This window comes from Fusarium fujikuroi, chromosome FFUJ_chr03 (genome assembly GCF_900079805.1).
Source record: "Fusarium fujikuroi IMI 58289 draft genome, chromosome FFUJ_chr03".
NCBI classification, from domain to species: domain Eukaryota; kingdom Fungi; phylum Ascomycota; class Sordariomycetes; order Hypocreales; family Nectriaceae; genus Fusarium; species Fusarium fujikuroi.
The window spans coordinates 3,640,645-3,658,783 of NC_036624.1; the positions used below are offsets into that span (position 1 = coordinate 3,640,645).

Sequence of the window (18,139 nt, forward strand, 5' to 3'; positions counted from 1 at the left end):
ACAGCCTGTCAAATGCAGTGACCAGAGTCTGTCTACCAACAGGACAATTCAAGACTTTACCCCGAATATCCCTCCCCTTGCTTCTCTATAAAGATATCAGTCATGCTTCATTCATAACAGCAACAGCGCAATACTCCTTGCGCATCTCCCAACGTCATTTGCTAATCTTTCAAAGACATTCATCCAACCGACCGCCGGCCAACTCTTCGTGCAATAGGCCTGTATAGTATTCCGATCCAATGCTCATGAGGAAAGTGACAATCCATGCCATAGCCCTACACTGTATCTGCGCCACCCATGATCATTATGCTAACAAAGAAAACTCGGCGCAATAATGTAACAAAGTATGTTCAGCTGCTTGTTGGAGACATTAACTGTCAGTGGGCTGGGTTTCCGTTTGTGTTCCCATTGATGCCGTTTACGATAGTCTCGTGCCCAGCATTCGATATCGTCAAGCTTTCTGAAGTTGAACCAGGCGTCAAAGCTTTGATCATCCCATTCATAGGGGGTCCTACCGATGTCATTGATTTCTGGCTCATTGGTGATGAATGAATGCCATTGACAACAGGCGGGCTGAGGTGGCCGTTGATGAGATGCTCTAGACCTTGTTCTAGGCATATTCTAGTATAATCTGGGTCGTCTGGCAACACTTGCACCAGTCCCCGTCGAGGAACTTTCTTGTCGAGGAAAGGTGTACTGCTTATTTGTGCGAGTTGGGGTTTATCCTCGCCAACGAAAGCGCCATTGTGATAGTACTTGCATCGTGGAGCAAGTCTGTTGTACCGAGCAGAATCCGGATCCTGCTTCCACTTCTGACATGTTCCCCATCCCCTGCTTTGTGCTTCTGTCTCCAGAAGTTCCCGGTATTCGACTTCGAGACGAATATGACGAAGATGTGGTATGTGGGGGACAGTATACATAAGATCCGACACCTGTACCATGTTAGCTTTTCGCATTTTTGCATATTTGAGTGGCTGATAGTCACCTTAACAAAGAACATGTCCATATTGAGGAATTTCTCCCAAGCCTCTGCTTTTAGTCGTTGCTTTGTCCCATAACTCAATTCGATGGGATCCTCGTCACCGTAATATTCGGGTAGTTGTCGACCGAGATCCCAAAGCTTGTCATCGAGAAGAGAGTAAAGACGCCATTCAACGCGCCACAAAGACAACTTTGCTAGTTCGGTTACAGGGGCCCGTTCCCATGCAGTATCTACAGAAAACAATCAGTGGCTACCTCAATAAGTTTGATTAATGGACTTACACCGAGAGAGATCGAGATCCTTCTCGCCAAGAAGGAGAGCTGCATGTGTGTTAAGTACCCACTGCTCACGACCCTCGGGTGTGCCGTTGGCTTCGTGTCGAATTGTGTCGTATCGGCAGCCTTGAATCCGCTTGAATTTCTCGGCAAGGACCGGAAGCTTGGGGTTTGGACATGTGTCGAGCCACCGTAGGAGGGGAGGCAGTTTATCGAGGCGAATGCGTTCTTGCTCCTCACGGAATCGTCGCTGTTCCGCTTCACGTGCCGCTCGTTTGCGTTCCATATCCTCACGATGCGCACGTTCTCGTCGCTCACGTTCTTTGCGCTCTTCTTCCTCGCGTTGACGGCGAGCTTCCTCGGCCGCTTCTCGCTCGAGTTGCTCACGGTGCAGCCTCTCCTCTTCCTCTTGTTGTTTCTGCTCCTCTTCCTCCTTCTTCTTTCGCTCTTCTTCGATGCGTTGCTTTTCTGCCTCTTCTCGACGCGCCTTCTCCTCGGCTTCGCGCTGTTGCTTCTTCCTCTTCTCCTCCTCCTCTCGTCGCTGGCGTTCCTATTCCTCCTTGCGTTTGCGCTCGGCTTCACGCTCCTCTAATTCCTTTTGCAGTCTCTCCTCTTCGGCAGCCTCCTCCTTTCGCTTCTTTTCCTCTTCCTCTTCACGTTTCCTCAAGGCCTCAGCCTCAGCCCGCTTACGTTCTTCTTCTTTCTTGCGTGCTTCATGCTTCTTCCGAAGCTCATCCTTCTTCTTGGCTTCCTCATCGGCTTGCTTTTGTTTCTCTTGTTCGACTTCCTTAACTCGAGCCGCTTGCAGTTCCGACTCGGACACGGCCTTGATAGAATCGGCATCTCTCATCTCCACGTCAGTCTCTTCTGACTTGACATGAATCTGTTTTTCGACACTACTGGCTCGGTCGGTGTCTGCACGGTGGGAGTCGGCACGCCTATCACGTTTCTCCTCGTCGTACTTTTTATGACTGGGTTTTGAGGATGATTTGGAAGAGTCTTGAAGATTGCTGGGTTTTCGAGGTCTTTCGTCAGATGATAAAGCTTGTTTGGGCCGTTTCTCCTTTGTCTCGCTATCAAGTCGTCGTCGCTTGGGTGGAACCTCGCTATCATCCTTGTCACCATTACTGGGTCGGTCAGGTGTGATACTGGCACGATGTCTCTTAGTCGACCCGTCGCCAGACACCGACAAGCGATCCCGGGATTCGTCCCTTTTGAGAGCCTTGGTACGATCATGGTACTTTTCAGATAGTTTCTCGACCCTGTTCTTTTCGTGTTTATCGTGTTTGTCACCTGACTCCTCATGCCTCGATTCATGGGGGCTACTTGGGTGATCTTTGAAAGATGAAGCGTTCGAAGCCATACTGGCGCGTCGTTGCCGCTCTCGTTCCCCTCGAAGCTCCCCCTTGGACACAAGCTTCCTCCTCGGTTTATGTGTTTCTCCCTCCGAAGATACACCAGCAGCATCTGAATCGGCATGTTTAGCTTTAAGCTGTTTCTGAGAGATAGTTGGGGATTGTTCGCGATCTGAGATATTAATAGACGGTACGGGGTCATCTTTACGAGGTCGTCCTGGGCCACGCTTTGAACCCTCATCTCCCTGATTTGTAATCGAGTTGGACCTTCGTTTCTCTTTGGGACTGGCAAGCTTGGAAGTGGTTGACTTCTTCTTTGGCTCGGGACTAGAGAGGCTCCTTTTATGTTGTCGGGCCTCCTCCTTTGCTCGTCGGGCACGCAAAGCTTCATCTTGTTGTTCCTGGCGAGAGTTTGCCTTCTTTCCACTCCTTTTAAACTCGTCGTAGGCATTCTTCAGCATATGCTCCTCCTCCTTCCAGTTTGGACCTGCCCGGTGTCGGGCAATCTCGTAGTATGTTTCTCCTCTGTACCTTCGTGTGGGATCGAATCCAGCTTGTTCCAAAAGTAACTCTATGACTTTGATATTCTCTTGCCCGATTGCTGCTAGTATTGGCGTAGCGAATTCGGGCTGAGCGTTGAAAATAGGCCGAGGATCAGGATTGGCGCCTCCAAGGCCTAGGAGCAGCTGAATCACCAAGTCATGGCCACCTCGAGCCGCGGCAACCATAGCAGCGGGGTCATTATATCCTTCCTTTACCTGCAAGATGCGTGCGACAGTTTCCTCGTCGCCTCGCCCCGCAGCCTGTCGAAGTGTCTTATCATCGAGGGGCATATACAGTAGATCGTTTCTCGTCTTTGTTGCGCGTACAGTTCCTGTTCTTCGACTTGTTCCGGGATTTGTAGCGGGGGAATGGCGTGGGCTATCTGGCGCATGCGAGTCCCTCGTATCTTGATCTTGGTGTGAGTGATGTTCTTCTGATGTGCGCCTCCGGTCTCCTGCTCGCTTCCTTGCAGCCATGAGTGCGGCTCGAATCTCCTCGGCGTTATCTGTTTCGTCGCTCACCCGATCGATTGGCTCTTCCCCGTTCACGTTGGCCTTCCTAGGATTGACGCCTGCGTCTAGTAATAACTTGACAACGCCCAGATGGCCGTTGTCGACCGCATCGAGAAGTGGTGTGTCCTTGTCGTAGTTGACACAATCCAAATTGCATCCAGCGTCGATCAGAAGTTTGACGATGTCTTCGCATCCATTTATTGCTGCAATCTGAAGAGGTGTGTTTCCCGCGTAGTCGGCTACGTTCAGATCCTCAGGTCTCTCGGTAAGACGTGTCTTGGCCCCTTCGTACTCTCCTCGAGCACAGGCGCGAGCGAGTAATGTCTGACCGTGGGCATCAAGATGCTTCTTATGAGGAGCCATCCTTGCAGGGGAGGCATTTGTGTCGGCAGCAGGCGTTGCCAGGTTACGTAATTTAGAACTGCGAGGATGAGGGCTGCCACTTGCTGAAGAGTCGTCAGAGTGATAGTCAGTGGCGTGCAACGGAGGAGGTAGTCGCCTCTTCTTGTGGCCGAGGCCGTTGGAGGAGTAGGTAGGTAACTGGGAGGATGCACTCCTTCGGTGAGATCGAGGCTGTGGTGAGATGGATCGGTTCTGTGAATCATGGTGTGACTTTGCTGAGAGAGGCTTGTGCTCCTTCTGCGGACGACCTGAATCGATGCTAGCGCTAGTCGTTCGTTGCCGCCTGACTTTGCGGCTCTCGCCTTCGTCGTCGGACTCGACTTTAAGACTCTTGCGCTTATGTGATGCCGTGTTTTCACCGGATTTCAATTTCTCGCGAATGGACTTGGCGGGTCCGGGATGAGATTGTTCAGAGTCCGAAGATGAATGCGTGTCATCCGCAAATCGACGACGCTGCTGCTGCCGGTGATGAGGTGGAGACGCTGGTGCAGAGCTCAAGCCACTGGAGGCAGCCGCATCTTTACCCCGTGACAGCTTCTCGCGTTCGATGTGGGCCGACGAAATGCGCTTCTTCTTGACAGGGTCACCTCGAGCGTGGATTGACGATGAACTCTTTTCAAGCTCTGGACGATAACCAGCAGCCTTGATTGAAGATTTGGGTGCGTCGCCATCGGCATCACCATCGGCATCACCGTCGCTTCTGTCTTCCTGTCTCACCTTCCGAGCCTTTGAAGGGGAATGGCCATCCTTGCCAGGCAATACGATGGTTTCGGCATCTGAATCGCGGTCTTCCAACGCATCTGGGTCGACAGCAGATGAAGAATTCGCATTCCGTCGTGTGTCTTTATCCTTGTCCTTTTCCTTGTCCTTCTCCTTTTCAACGGGCTCAGAAGGCTTGGGGTTTACTGGCGGCGGAGTCGACTTTGAAGTGTCGGGTTTCGAGTCAGGCCGCTGAGGTGTGTCGCCAGCAGGCCTCGTCTGGTCGGACTGGGCAGCATTCTGCGCATCCATGACATTTACCTGCGAGGACGACTAGCGACTACCACCATTCTGGTGATGATGGTATAGGCAGAAGTTGACGGGGCGATGAACTCGCGCTGGCGTTGATGCCTATGAACTTAGCCAAGAGGAAAAGCAACGGTCGGGCGCGAGAAAGACAAGAACCAAAGAGGCGAAGGAGAGCGCAGTCAATCAGCAGAGGCGATATGGGGGCAAAAAAAGAAGAAGAAAAAAACAAGGCTACGCGAAAAGGCGAAGGATTGATTCGTGAGGAGCGATTTGGAGTATCTAGAAATCGGGCGGTCGGAGGTGTTTAGCAATAGAATATGGTAGGTGAGTAAAGGTGAAGAAGAGAGAGCGAGAGCGAGTGAGTGAGTGGTTGGTTTCGGATTGGAGATAGAATTGGGATTGGGAGTGGAGGCTCAGCTCAGGTGGGTTAGATTAAGCCAGGTTGAGTTTAGGTAAGTCCAGTAGAAGTTGAGTTCGGTATCCGTTGATTGAGAAGGGGAGATCGATAATGAATTGTAGGCACCTAGCCTGGGCTAAGTCTGGCCAGAAAGCCTGTTTATGGGGATAGTTACAGTGTAGTAATGGTGGTTTTGGGAGAAGGATGATGGACCACGACGTCTTTGAGCGGGCCTTTAGTTTTACCCAAATTGAGATTGAAACGGGACGGGGAGGATGAGTGCGAAGTGGAAGAGAAGAGTGGAAGAATTGGATTTGGAAACTCCATGGCAAATGCCCGAGCAAGGCTCCCGGTCTCGAAGATGAAACATGATTGGCTGAGCCCCATTTCGTACTGTCTTTTAGTCTTGTCCGGCCAGACATAAACACCCAGACCGCAATCTGAACTAGCACAGCCAAAAAGAAACGACTGGCTTTATTTAATTTGAACAGGACAGAAAAGAGATGCGCTTTTCTTTTGGACCGTGTGACTTGTATGTTGAGTCTGTGCGCAGTGTAATAAGAAGTAACTCGGGTATTGTTCTCTCATGTTAAGACAATCGTACCTATGACAGTATCCGTACTTGTACCACCGTACCTAGGTACTTTCCATGCAATTAACCATCCACTATCCGTCAAGGCAACCTTGAATGAAGCCAAGGTAGACACCTATTGTAGTCTAGGTACCTTAGCTTATCCCCCCCTGCGGCAAGGAACTCCAAGATGGCACCTTGATCCAATACCATTGACTTACCAGTAAAGACTTATAATGTTAGCTTGCGGAATCAGTAGCGCATAATGTTCAATCCCTCTTCGTAATTTTACTCGCTCGGAACTGACTGCTGCACTATAGCTCTGGGCAAGCAATCATTCGCAGATATTCAAGGTTCCGTGTATGGAGACTTCACTGAAGCTAGGCTTGGTTTCATCAGTCCCTTTGCCCCATATTTAACTGTACCGGGATCCCCACTGTCTCTGCCTGGATACACACTCCAAGCAACTTCAACCACTAACAATTCCCTCCCTCGCTGATCTTGGCCCTAGCACAACATCAAACTCTCGACGTGTGGAATCACAGCTCATCAAAGTCAAAGAATCGCGCCTGACCTTTTACGTGCTGTAATCACAAGAAGACCGTGATGGATTCGTTAAGCTCTGCCTTACCAAGCACGGATAAAGACGATGTCTTATTGCTGGAAAACGCCAGGATCAACACTCTACCTCAGACGGCGTACTATATTCCTAACTTCATAACCGAGCAAGAAGAACAGAACATTCTGGACAAGGTGTGTATTCAGCAATACAAGCAATAGCCGATCATGACTCAACCATCTCTAGATATCAAGCGCTCCCAAACCAAGGTGGAAACAGCTTACAAAACGGCGCCTTCAGACCTGGCCTTCAGATCTCGTCCACAACAAACTCCTTGAAGCTCCCCTCCCTCTCTGGCTTCAAGACCCAGTCATACCCCGTCTACTCTCCATGCCATTCCAGGACTCCTCATCAGCGAACATATTCGAAAGAAGTCCTCACAAGAAGCCGAATCATGTCCTCATCAATGAGTATCCACCTGGTATTGGTATCATGCCACATAAGTTGAGTTTTCATCAAGTGATACACCCTATTTTCTCTTTCGTACTTATATTATACAGGATGGTGCGGCATACTGGCCAGTTGTAGCCACCGTCAGCCTTGGAGCTAGCTTATGCCTGAACCTGCATCGCAGCAAGGAGGACGGCGCTCTTGATCCCGAACCTGCTTGGAGAATCCTCCAAGAACCCCGTAGTTTACTCATTACAACTGGCGAGCTGTATACCGACTATCTCCATGGGATTGCTGATATCGAAGAGGATGTTGACTTGAGTGCCGAAACTGTTGCCAACTGGGATCTTCTCGGTTCTCCAGGTGTATACGCTAATGGCCGGAATATTCGTCAAACTCGCACAAGCCTGACTTATCGAGATGTTCTTCAGGTATCAAAAGTCGCGAACAAGCTCGGTATTTTCCTCAAACGATAAAAGATTCAGGTGTGACGAGAAAGCTAGTAGACAGGTGGGATCATGATCCATCGGTCGGCTACCTTGTCTGAGCCGAACTTGTTCTCATACCATGCTTTTGTGCCCTTTGCCGTAGCGCCCAGGTTCACGGCTATAAACGCCACTGCAGTCAGGATACTCTTGTTGAATAGCTCACCAGGAGGCGCAGCGATCCAAGCAATTGCAAGATACAGAATGCACTCGGCAGTATAGTGGGGGCAGATGAGGTATTTGAACCACCCTTCTGTTGGAATTGTGTACTTCTTGAGGCTGGCCAGATGTCTGTGGCATTGATTTTGCTTGAAGTATGCAACGGAGTAGAACAGGACAGCCGATAGCAACCTCCGTGGGATATCAAGGGACTGGTTAGGAGAATCCCAACATGACAAAATTGCACCTATGACTTGTCAGTGTCTCTAGTGACCAATTGTGGCAGGTTTGTAGCATACTGGAACCCTCGATCCAGACAGCGAGGCTTATAACAGCATAGAATGCAACACCAAGCGCCCAATGAATGAACCACATGGGTGACGAGCCTGGCTTGAATACAAACAAACTCTCATATAACCGCCTTGAACCCTGTAGCGCCATGAGCAGCCATGCGATATATACTTGCTCTAGGCTCATCGACGATCTGCCAGCCCTATCCTGCCAAGTAGCAATGCTCCTCAACACCGATCCCCTCGTTAAATATTGCCAAGCCCAGAAGCCTGACAGAGATACTGAGGTGATGTAGAAGTGCATAAACCACGAGTGAGGCACTTGTCCATATTCTGTTAAATCTTTCAAGAATGATCTCAATATCGCGAAGCCTTGCTTCTCGTCGTCTTCTTTCTTGCTCTTGGACTTTCCGTCTTTAGGTCTTCGAGGACCATAGTCCATCATAGCCCTACGAACATCTTGAGGGAGAATCTGTAGAGCTAAAATGAGAGCGGCAGAAAGTGTGAAGAAACTCTGGCACCATTGAGCTGGAGATAAAGTTGACAACAAATCTGCCACTTTAGTTAGAATCTCCTCCATTAACTTTGGTTTTTTCAGGTCGCTGATATTTTTGAGCTATAAGGTCAAGGTGAGGGAGGTTCTTCACAGCTCGTTTGTTAGCTTTTGGTTACCTTTCTTTACCTTGTCTGACGCGTGGTATGTACAGTGTCGATTTCTCTCTTGTATATACTGTACACTGTGTATGTGTCTCCCATGTTGAATATACGCGAGGTACTTACCTTAGGTAAGGTTATTCTCATGATTACTTAGTATGTAAATTACTATATATTATAAAACTGTGGGGTGAAGCTATATCTTGAAGTAATACGTCGATGGTTGATTTGAGGCCAGTTTATATTATGCTCTGGCTTTTAACTAGGAGCTGAGATTGAACATTCATACAGTTTTCGGAAAAATTATGTCGACAAGGGATGAAAATATTGGCCAACCAAGAAGTCCTTCTTGTTTGTAAGGCCATATAGAGTAACCTATTTGTTTCCAATTGTGCAGTTTCTGTCAATTAATATGACACCAAAGATGAGCGGCCCTCAGAAATTATCATCACCTACCCTAGAGAGACGAAATCCAAGCTTCGCAGGTTTGGGGGGATATCTATACCGTATTGGTAAAACGGTATATTGAATAGCCTTCCATATTCTACACAACACTATAAGCCGAGAGAACAGAGTGCTATAAGTTACTTATGACAGCGTATCTTGTAACCAAAGGACACTTATCCACTCCAGCAAGTTATTGCAAAAGTATTCTCTAAATTTAAATATATAGCCTCTCAAAGCTTGTGACAATGGGACGGAGAGCATAGACATATACTTTTGCTGAGATTGAGAATCAAGCTCACAAAGTAAGGAGAAGATAAGGAGTTGGCGTATCAAAACAAAGCAGCTTCTGTTTAGCGAACGATAGTCTAATCAATAAAACGACAACCAAGCGAGTGTATGTGGAAACAGTAAACACCTGACCGAAAAGTACAACCCAGATCTCCCATCCCATGCTCGAACCCAAACACCGTCACCGCTTTTGACCACCAATCTCCGAAACTCCGGATCACTGAGCGAACGCCCCTTACATACCAGTGCCGAAGTTCTGGCAGCGGCTGCTGAAATTGACATTGGCGTTCTCCCAGAGACAGTCAGCATACTGGATGGAGCACTTATTCTGAGCGCTCTGCCACTGGTCGTTACCGAATAGGTTGAAGAAGCGAGGCTCAATGCCAGACTTCTCGAGGGCGCGCTTGTGGAAGTGGGAGTGAGATCGCTTGTCGAAGTAGTTGCTGTTATCACTGCGAGTGTTAAGCTTCTTGCAGCTCTGGACATATGTACCGACACAAGCGTTGTACTGAGCCTTGCAGGCGTCGGCACAAGCGCTGGACTGCTGGTTGCGGCGATAAGAAGAGCAAGAATTGGAGTTGGTATTGGTGTAAAGCTTGAAAGGGTTCTGAGAAAAGTCGCTCTTCAAGTCGTTACAGGCAACAAGAGGCAGCTCAATACCACCGACAGGGTTGCCGGGACCGTAGCCCCAGATGTTGGAGCTGGGCTGCTGGCAAATGTTGGTGGGCTGAGGAGCACAAGAGGTGACAGCAGCCGAAGAAGTGGTGGAAGTGCTGGTGACGGCGCAGGGATACACGCTGGTGGTAGTCGAGGCACTGTTTCCGCCAGTGGGAGCGTTGTTCTTGATGCAGCCAAGCTTGTTGCAGCTACGACCACGGGAGCAGGAAGAAGCACAATAGCCCTGGACACCATCACACCACTTGGAGAAGTCGAAGCAGTTCAGAGCGCCGGGCCAGCCAGCGTTCTGGAAGCAAGCAGCAATGTTCTTGGCGCAGTTGTTGTAGGCGGTCTGGCAACTGTTTTGATCCTGGAAGTCAGGGACAGACGGCGCACACCAGTTACCACACTTGTACTCGCAGGTGTTGGGCACGACAACGGTGGAAGTACACATAGCAGGACCAGTAGTGGTACTGCAGGACGTAGTGGTTGTAGTGGAAGGCTTGTTGGTGGTAGACTGGCCATTACCGTTGGTGGACGAAGGGTTGGAGGGGCCCGGAGGTTTGTTGGTGGTGGAAGAAGGAACAGAAGGACCAGAAGGACCAGAAGGACCAGAAGGACCAGAAGGACCAGAAGGTTGACCCGTGGTAGAAGACTGTCCATTTCCAGTAGTGCTAGTCAAAGTGCTCAAGGTTGTGGAAGAGCTGGTGACACTCGATCCGGAGTTAACGACAGGAATAGTGGTTGAAGAGCTGGAAGTAGCAATATTTGAGGTGGTAGCGGAAGTGGTAGAGGTAGATGACCAGAGAGAAACGGAAGCCGAGGCAGAGGCAGAGTTGCTGGGCTTCCAGCCACATGGCTGAAGAGAAAGCAGATCCTCAGCGACATAGACACTCAAACGACTAGGTCCACCGCAGAGCAGGGTCTTGTCACCGTTGCAAGGAACATTGCAGTCACCAACATCTGCCTTGACAGTGTCGTTAGCCAGGACATTACCGCAGTAGCATTCACCACCATATTCAAGACCAGCGAAAGGGAAGCCCTGGTCAGCGCAGGCAGTCAAGCAACTGGTGGGGGTCATCTGAGAACCATCAATATCCATGGGCCATGTCAGGGCGCGGCCCTTTGAGGAGTTGTCAGTGTAGCAACCGTTGGGCTTATAACCGGCGATAGACTGGACAGTTCCTTGGAGTTGAGTAACAACTCCTCCAAGGTTGGTGAGCTTGAAAGTGGGATCCTGCCAGATGGAGAAGGCGTTGTCACTACCGCAAGTTTCGGTTTTATCACCAGTGCAGGGATAGTTGCACTGGCTATCAGGAAGCTGAATGCCACCAACGGTGGAACCGCAGTAACAAACACCATAGTACTTGAGACCAGCATACCGGAAGCCGTTACCCTTGCACTCGGCAACACACTTCTCGACAGTCATATTGTACTGGTTCTGACCGGAGCGGTAGATGAGTGCACCACCCATATGGCCCTCAACACCATCCATGTAACATCCAGATGAAACATAGGGCTGAAAAGGGTCAAGACAAGGTGGGTAGTCGATGTGGGTGGCCTGGGCCATGCCAGCCAAGGCGATAGTCGCACCAGCGACAATGGTTCTAAGAGAGAACATGATTTTGTTGTTGTTATCAAATGAGAGGATAGAGAGTTGCAAATAACTGTCGAGGTTGTTGTAAGTGAGATCGGGTATCCGGTACCTCAGTGATGTTGCAAGCAGTCTTGATGTTTAAAGAGAGTGGTGCCCCAGGGCAAATAAAAGAAGGAATGCGATCCGAAGAAGAGAGTGTGAGTAAGCTGATTGCTAGAGAAGCTGCTGTTGGATGATGAGGAAAGCCTGGTTATGGAACGGGGGCTTCGAGGATATTTATCCTTTGCGATTGCTCCATGGCTACCGAGGCAAATCTCCTCGCCTCTCAATCAACTTAGCTAACTCAGCCATGTCAGACATAGACTCAGGAACCGGAAGCCCCGTGCCCATCCAAAATGCCACAAATCTACTGAATAACATCATGATGCAAAAGACGCCAGTGGCCGCCGATGAGCTCGTGGCACAACAAGAACAACCCTTCCCAAAGCAGGAGTCGTAGACAGACGCCACTAAGCGCCTAGCACACGCCAAACACGAAGGTAGTATCAATTGGCCAGTTCTAAGAGGACGAGACTATCCAAAACAGCTCAACTGAGTAAGCTCCTCTATTGCTATTTCAGGCGTGGATCGAGAAGTGGACGAGTTGAGTCCCTTATAGTGGATTGATCTTTTAAGTCTAGTCGGCAGAGTAAGAGACGAAGGGGCGTGGGACGCCTATTTTACGACAATCGCTCGAACGTAACAGACTTTCGGAGGTGAATCTTGATACACGTGGGGACGCCAAGGGTCCAGACGTGACCGATGGCGGTCGGCTCTCGGAATGGATTTGGAGGCGTTTAGGGGCCTGTAGCTCTCCCGCCTGTTCCTGCAGCTTCAGATGCAGGTACAATGAGGTCCTAGGTCCTAGTTAAAGAGTCAGTAACGAGGCGAGGCCGAGGTATGACACTCATATCACCTGTGACCATGATGATGTTGATACTGAATTATCATAAAGTCGTGACATGTCAACCTTGAGTGACAGAACATGTAGAGTCTAACAAGAAGAAAGCAGGAGCAAAAGAGACCTTCCAGAATCATCCAAGTGAAGGTATCTTGAGAAGATTCTAGTTGATCCCTGTGGGAGATCTCAATTCTCCAAACCAGATAAAACTGGATCTATCACAAGGTTGTATTCCAAATACCCCGAGAAAGCTTTGCCTTTCGATCGGATCCACGATGGAGGACAAACACCACAAATAGTGGTATCGTGGCTCTGGCCCAACATACCTGTGGCTATGTGGGTTCAGCATTTGCTGATGTTGTGTTGGTCGATCATATCTGCACAACAGGCCTCTTCAACGCTACTAGCCTTTGCTATGTAAAGCCACAATTGGATTCCAATCCATTTCTCATTGCCAGAAGATCCATGCCATGAGAATCTAGAAGGCTGAGGTCCGGTCTGGCCGTCCTCTCTGATCGCCGGATTTGGCCAAGATTGAAGGATATCGAACAACTCTAGTTTGGCAGCCTCAGGGAACGATCTTGTTTAGTCATTCAGCCACGAGAGGACTGAACATACCATCAATTTTCCAGTCACAGGAAAAGCAGAAGAAAAAAATCATTTGTGTCTGGTATCGTACGGAAAAAGTTGTCCTCAATGGTAAAGTTGAAGTTAGTTGCTCCAGATGCTAGTTCGTTTGCACGTGATCATCACTGACACGACTACCTTAAACTAAGGTACTAACAGGTATCATCAACCAACAACCTGGGTGACAAACGCAGAACCCAGGACATTAAGACTGCAAATAAGAGTGTATTTAAAGAGATTGGGTAATAGGTTAGGGTGAGTATTGGCATCCAACGTTACCGAAGGTTCTTGAGTTTATTCGATCACACCCACAACTCGTGATGAACATTCGACTTTCTTCCATTGGCAAACAGTCTGACGCCTCATGAGAGCACCACTACCGTCTGCACCTCGTATAAACTTTTCTGATCACGTTCAAAACAAGCCTCCATCAGTGAAACTTCTGACCTGTTAGAGAGGACTGGTCTCGATCCTGGCACTGCAGTTTCAGAACCAACCGTTGGGATTTACTAAACGATCCCGACGATCCAGGAACCAAACTCAGTTCGAGACTCAGTCATCCGATCGGGTAGAGCGGATTCAAGCTCACCGATCGATGACATTTCATGACTTTAGAAGCATACTCATATCATGTTTCTGTTGCAAGTAAGTCCTTCCAGTCCTAATCGTCTAACCGAATCCTACCCTCTCAGGCAATAGATACCCGCCCCTCAACTGACTCGTGAATAAAGCATATATTTTACATAGCGGACTTTGCAAGCCGACAAAAACCGGCATCAAATGACAGAATGCCATATGACGAAACAGTGACTCACTGGGCAGGATAGAAGGCCGTCTGCTACGCTAGTTAACTTTTCAAACTTGACAGCCACGTTGACTATCGATAAAATTCATCCAGCGTCCAGGCACGAGGAATGCAAACTAATAAACAGCAGGCCTAGAAAGGCTGTGGCACCTGATTGCTTGTTCAAGTTGTAAGAAGTCATCATTCGTCTACCTCATGATCTATCCTGTCCCTCAGATAACCAATGAGCTTGACTGTTGAACAAACGGTTGTAACATGGTGCTCGTATGCGCTTAGTCTTGAATTGATTCATACTACTACTACTTTTCCTTCCATGCTACGGAGAACAAGAAACCAAATCCTGAACGCCTGAATCGCAAACTATGCATGCCCGACTGCGATCTCTCCCCACTGTCTGTATCTCTTATTTGTTCCTCATGTGAGGAGGAACCCACTTGCCGGCTGTTCGTGAAGCAGGCAGGGATTCCGCAGGAGGAGCGGGAGACTGCTTTCGATCCTCCTCAGCACGGCCGGAGCCGCTTCGGTCCATAGGTGGCGCACCAGCCCGGGGCGCAAAGCGAGGGGGAGGGGCGGAAGATCCAGCATCAGCTCCGCCACCAGCGGCTTGCTTTGCAGCCTCACGCTCTCGCCAGCTGGGCTTGCCACCAGTGAGATTAAGCTTGGGAGGACCACCAGCAGAAGGTCGGTCGTTGGAATCAGACCTCTGGGCAGGAGGTGCTCGAGAAGGAGGAGCATCACCAGCGTCACGGTTGGCCGTCTCACGTTCTCGCCATTTGCCGGCACCAAAGACAGGTGGTCTTCGGCCCTCGGACGAATCTGTGCGCTCTGGTCCACGAGAGAAGCCACCAGCCCCTTGGGCCTTCTCCGCCTTGCGACGAGCCAGTGCTTCTTCTTCGCGTCGCTGTTGCAGGGCAGCCTTCTCCAGCATCTCTTGACGTTCCTTCTCCCGCTGCTCTTTGAGCTTGGCAAGCTCTTCCTTACGAGCTTCATCCCGAATGCGCTGCTCCTCCTTGTCGCGAGCAGCGCGCTCTTCAGCCTCACGTAGCTCACGCTCTTTCTCCTCGCGCTCACGCTTCTCACGAAGACGTCGGTCTCGGACCTCCTTCTTGCGCTGCGCGATCTGCTTCTCAAGCTCACGCTCAGCGTCGCGACGGCGCTTCTCGAACTCATCACGACGGCGTTCATGCAGGGAGTCACGGAACTCCTCGTACTGAGGCACCAGTCGACTAAGTCGGTGTTTGAGTTCAACACTCTCCTTGTGTTTCTGCTCAGCATCCTTGAGGGTTTGAGCCTTGACAGTCTCATAGATCTTGCGGTCCTGCTCAATTTGCTTGGCATAGTCCTCGTGTAGTTTCTTGGCTTCCTCCTTACGGAAAGCACGTTCAAGATGATCGAGGCGCTTGCCAGTGATGCGGAGACGCTCGTTGACATCATTCTTTTCACGCTCGAGCTGAGCCAGCTTCATTGCGCGTAGGCGGTTGCTGTCAAGGTTGTCGAGATCCTCCAGATCAATATCGATAGCCTTGTCGCCAATTTTGAGATCGGCGATCTGCTTCTTGAGTTCCTCCTTGCGAACTCGGTCGCGTTCAGCCTTGAGGCGCTTGGCCTCGCGCTCCTTTTGCTCATTGGCGAGACGAAGATCCTCAGCTTCTTGAAGGGCTTGCTCACGAAGTCTCTTCTGGCGGGCATTCTCCTTCTCCTTCTTGGCTTGGATCTCAGAAGCAACCTCCTTGCGCTTCTGGATAAGGTCCTTTCGTGAAAGAATGGCCAGATGCTCCTCCTCAGCGCCAGCCTTGGCGCGAGCGAGAGCAGCCTCACGAGCCTCGAGGCGCCCCTTGTTGAAGCCGGGGTCAACGTAATGGCAGGTGGTGAAGAGAGACTTGGCGAGGCGGGTAAGCTGGGAGCGGACAATCTCAGAGGGAGTGCTCTGAAGACGCTGGACGGTACCGGTCTCAGACTCTGCAGAACCAGCAGAGGACCCGCCGTGGCTAGCCTTGGAGGATGAGAAGACATCGTTATCGAAGCTCAGAACCCCTGTGGCATGGGCCATGCGGACAGAAAGATCACCCTTCTTATTACCATTCATGATGAATTTCTCGATAGTTCCACGGGTGACCTGGTAGGGCTCCGGGAATTGAGCCAGGCTCTCGACGAAAGACAGGTCGACGGTTTCGTAGACCTGGGAAAGCTGCTGGAACAGACGGGTAAGGATGACCTGCTGCAGGGGAAGAATGTATTTCTCCATCTCAGAATCGGCGCCAATCTTGGTCAGGATAGGAGAGATCTTTTGGCAAATGGACAGAGGGTGGAAGTCGACCTCAAGGATCTCGTAAAGCTCCCGAATTTCAGGGCGAGCGCGCTGAAGAAGGGACTTTGAGAGAGCATCCCGGAACAGTCTGGCACGAGTAGGGGCTTGAGACATTCCAAGGAGGTGAGTCAAACGAGAGTTCTTGTTCTTTCTGGCCTCGTCGAAGTCAACCATGGCACCTCGAGATCGGGATGTGCTGATGACAGGGATGGCAAGGGCGGATAGTACAACGAAAGAGGCGGCCTTCTGAAGCTCAGCATCGGAGGCAGGGGGATTGTCAGCCTTCTTGCCCTGGCCAGTGGCAACCAGGACAGAGGACTGGCGGAGAAGAGTGTAGTATCGCGACCAAGCCGCAGCGTGGAAGAGGTAGTTCTCGCCAACAAGGAAAATCCGGGTAAGCTTCTCGTAGTAGTTGGCCATCATGACATTCTTGGGAGGTCGCTTGCTGAGGCTAAGGAGAGTGTGAACATCCTCGACACTTCGGAAAGCCTCCTGCCAGAGCTCGAGCTCTACCGCGACATTGAGCTGCTGGAAACGTGTCTCAAGGTGTCGCTGGAGAGTGTCGGGGTCGCTCAGATTGATGGCGTGCATCTGAGAGGAGTACTTGGCAGCGGTCTGCACATGGTTTCGGAGGAGCTCGCAGAGGCGACGGAACTCGGTCTTGCGAGTGTACTTGAGACAAAAGTCAAATGCCTGGGTGGCGGTGCTCTGGTAGAGGATCTCGAGACGAGCATTGTTTCGGAGAATGTCGAGGACAGTTCGGTAGGCCTCCCAGAGGAACTTGAGCCAAGGAGTGACGATAGCCCGGTCGGTACGGTCTCGGGACTGCTCACCGGAGACGGTGGCAAGGAGTATGGACTCCGGGGTCTCGGTGGCCTCGAGATCGTCGATGTTGGAGGTGCCGGCAGTAGCGTCAATGCTCTCCTGAACTTCGTCGGCCTTTTGCTGGGCGGCAGTAACCTTCTCAACCGCGAGCTCAATGAACTTCTTAAGGACCAGCTGTGATGTATATATTAATATCGGAAATCTCAACAGCATCGACTTTGTTATAATGTACGCACCTCGATGGTAGCAATATTTGTGTTCTGGGAAATATTCTTGTATTGGTAAAGGGCGTCCTTGGCAAGCTTGCCCTTCTTCTGTTCGACAGAAAGCTCGACGAGGAGGAGCATCACAGGCTCCAGCGACATAATTGGGACATTTCGGGAGCGCTTGTTGGTGATATGCTCATGGAGCAGAGTCAAGGCGGCGGGAGCCTGGCCGACTCCGATGAGTTCGTGAGCCCTTTTGAGAACATTCTCGGGCTTTTGGTGCGGCGGAGGAGGCTATCAAAAGACTTCAAGTTAACATCGAAGGCGGATTTATTGTGGAGGAGGGGTAAAGTTCGAATAGAGATAGGGCTCGGGTTCACGACAACCGGGACAAAGAAAGGCAAGTATTCCACGTACCATGCTGGGCAACCTCCTCTGTATATGACTTGACTAAGAGAGGAGATTTATTTATGATGATCCGAGATCGATCAGCCGGTGGGGAGGTGCGCTGAGGTATTCGACCGGCACTCGTGATGGTGTTGCGACGACGTAGGTTGAATTTTTCGATTTTCGTGTGTGGCCGCTACGGTTAGGAGGGGCTATCTCACGGCTTACATCAGCTGTTGTGTGGCGGTACCTAAGTTCAGTGGCCGTGCACGATGTCAGCCACATACATTCTTTCGTTGGTTGACTAGGAATCAAGCCAGAACTTGAACTGGCCGAGGTAAGTTACAAATGACACTCATCGCTGTAGTCGAACAGAGCGTGCAGTGTTATTTCTGGTTACCTTGTTTGAA

General features: G+C 50.3%; 5 protein-coding genes; 1 reads left to right on the plus strand and 4 right to left on the minus strand.

The window, feature by feature from the left end:
• Positions 1 to 377: 377 nt before the first annotated feature.
• On the minus strand, positions 378 to 5,080 carry FFUJ_03221 (related to nasopharyngeal carcinoma susceptibility protein LZ16; the record flags this gene model as incomplete). XM_023575044.1 has 4 exons in its annotated part: positions 378 to 932; positions 986 to 1,212; positions 1,264 to 1,791; positions 1,840 to 5,080. The coding sequence occupies 4 exons, from the start codon at positions 5,078 to 5,080 to the stop codon at positions 378 to 380; spliced, it is 4,551 nt and encodes a 1,516-aa protein (XP_023428293.1).
• Positions 5,081 to 6,651: 1,571 nt separating this feature from the next.
• On the plus strand, positions 6,652 to 7,530 carry FFUJ_03222 (uncharacterized protein; the record flags this gene model as incomplete). XM_023575045.1 has 3 exons in its annotated part: positions 6,652 to 6,798; positions 6,851 to 7,123; positions 7,165 to 7,530. The coding sequence occupies 3 exons, from the start codon at positions 6,652 to 6,654 to the stop codon at positions 7,528 to 7,530; spliced, it is 786 nt and encodes a 261-aa protein (XP_023428294.1).
• Positions 7,531 to 7,553: 23 nt separating this feature from the next.
• FFUJ_03223 (related to DFG10 protein) lies at positions 7,554 to 8,433 on the minus strand (the record flags this gene model as incomplete). XM_023575046.1 has 2 exons in its annotated part: positions 7,554 to 7,945; positions 7,998 to 8,433. 2 exons carry the CDS (start codon positions 8,431 to 8,433, stop codon positions 7,554 to 7,556), a joined length of 828 nt encoding a protein of 275 aa, XP_023428295.1.
• A 1,179-nt stretch (positions 8,434 to 9,612) lies between these two features.
• Positions 9,613 to 11,655, minus strand: FFUJ_03224 (related to beta-1,3 exoglucanase; the record flags this gene model as incomplete). The annotated part of the gene is made up of 1 exon (XM_023575047.1): positions 9,613 to 11,655. One exon carries the CDS (start codon positions 11,653 to 11,655, stop codon positions 9,613 to 9,615), a length of 2,043 nt encoding a protein of 680 aa, XP_023428296.1.
• Positions 11,656 to 14,406: 2,751 nt separating this feature from the next.
• On the minus strand, positions 14,407 to 17,762 carry FFUJ_03225 (related to translation initiation factor eIF-3; the record flags this gene model as incomplete). XM_023575048.1 has 3 exons in its annotated part: positions 14,407 to 17,310; positions 17,373 to 17,636; positions 17,760 to 17,762. The coding sequence occupies 3 exons, from the start codon at positions 17,760 to 17,762 to the stop codon at positions 14,407 to 14,409; spliced, it is 3,171 nt and encodes a 1,056-aa protein (XP_023428838.1).
• Between the last annotated feature and the right edge of the window lie 377 nt (positions 17,763 to 18,139).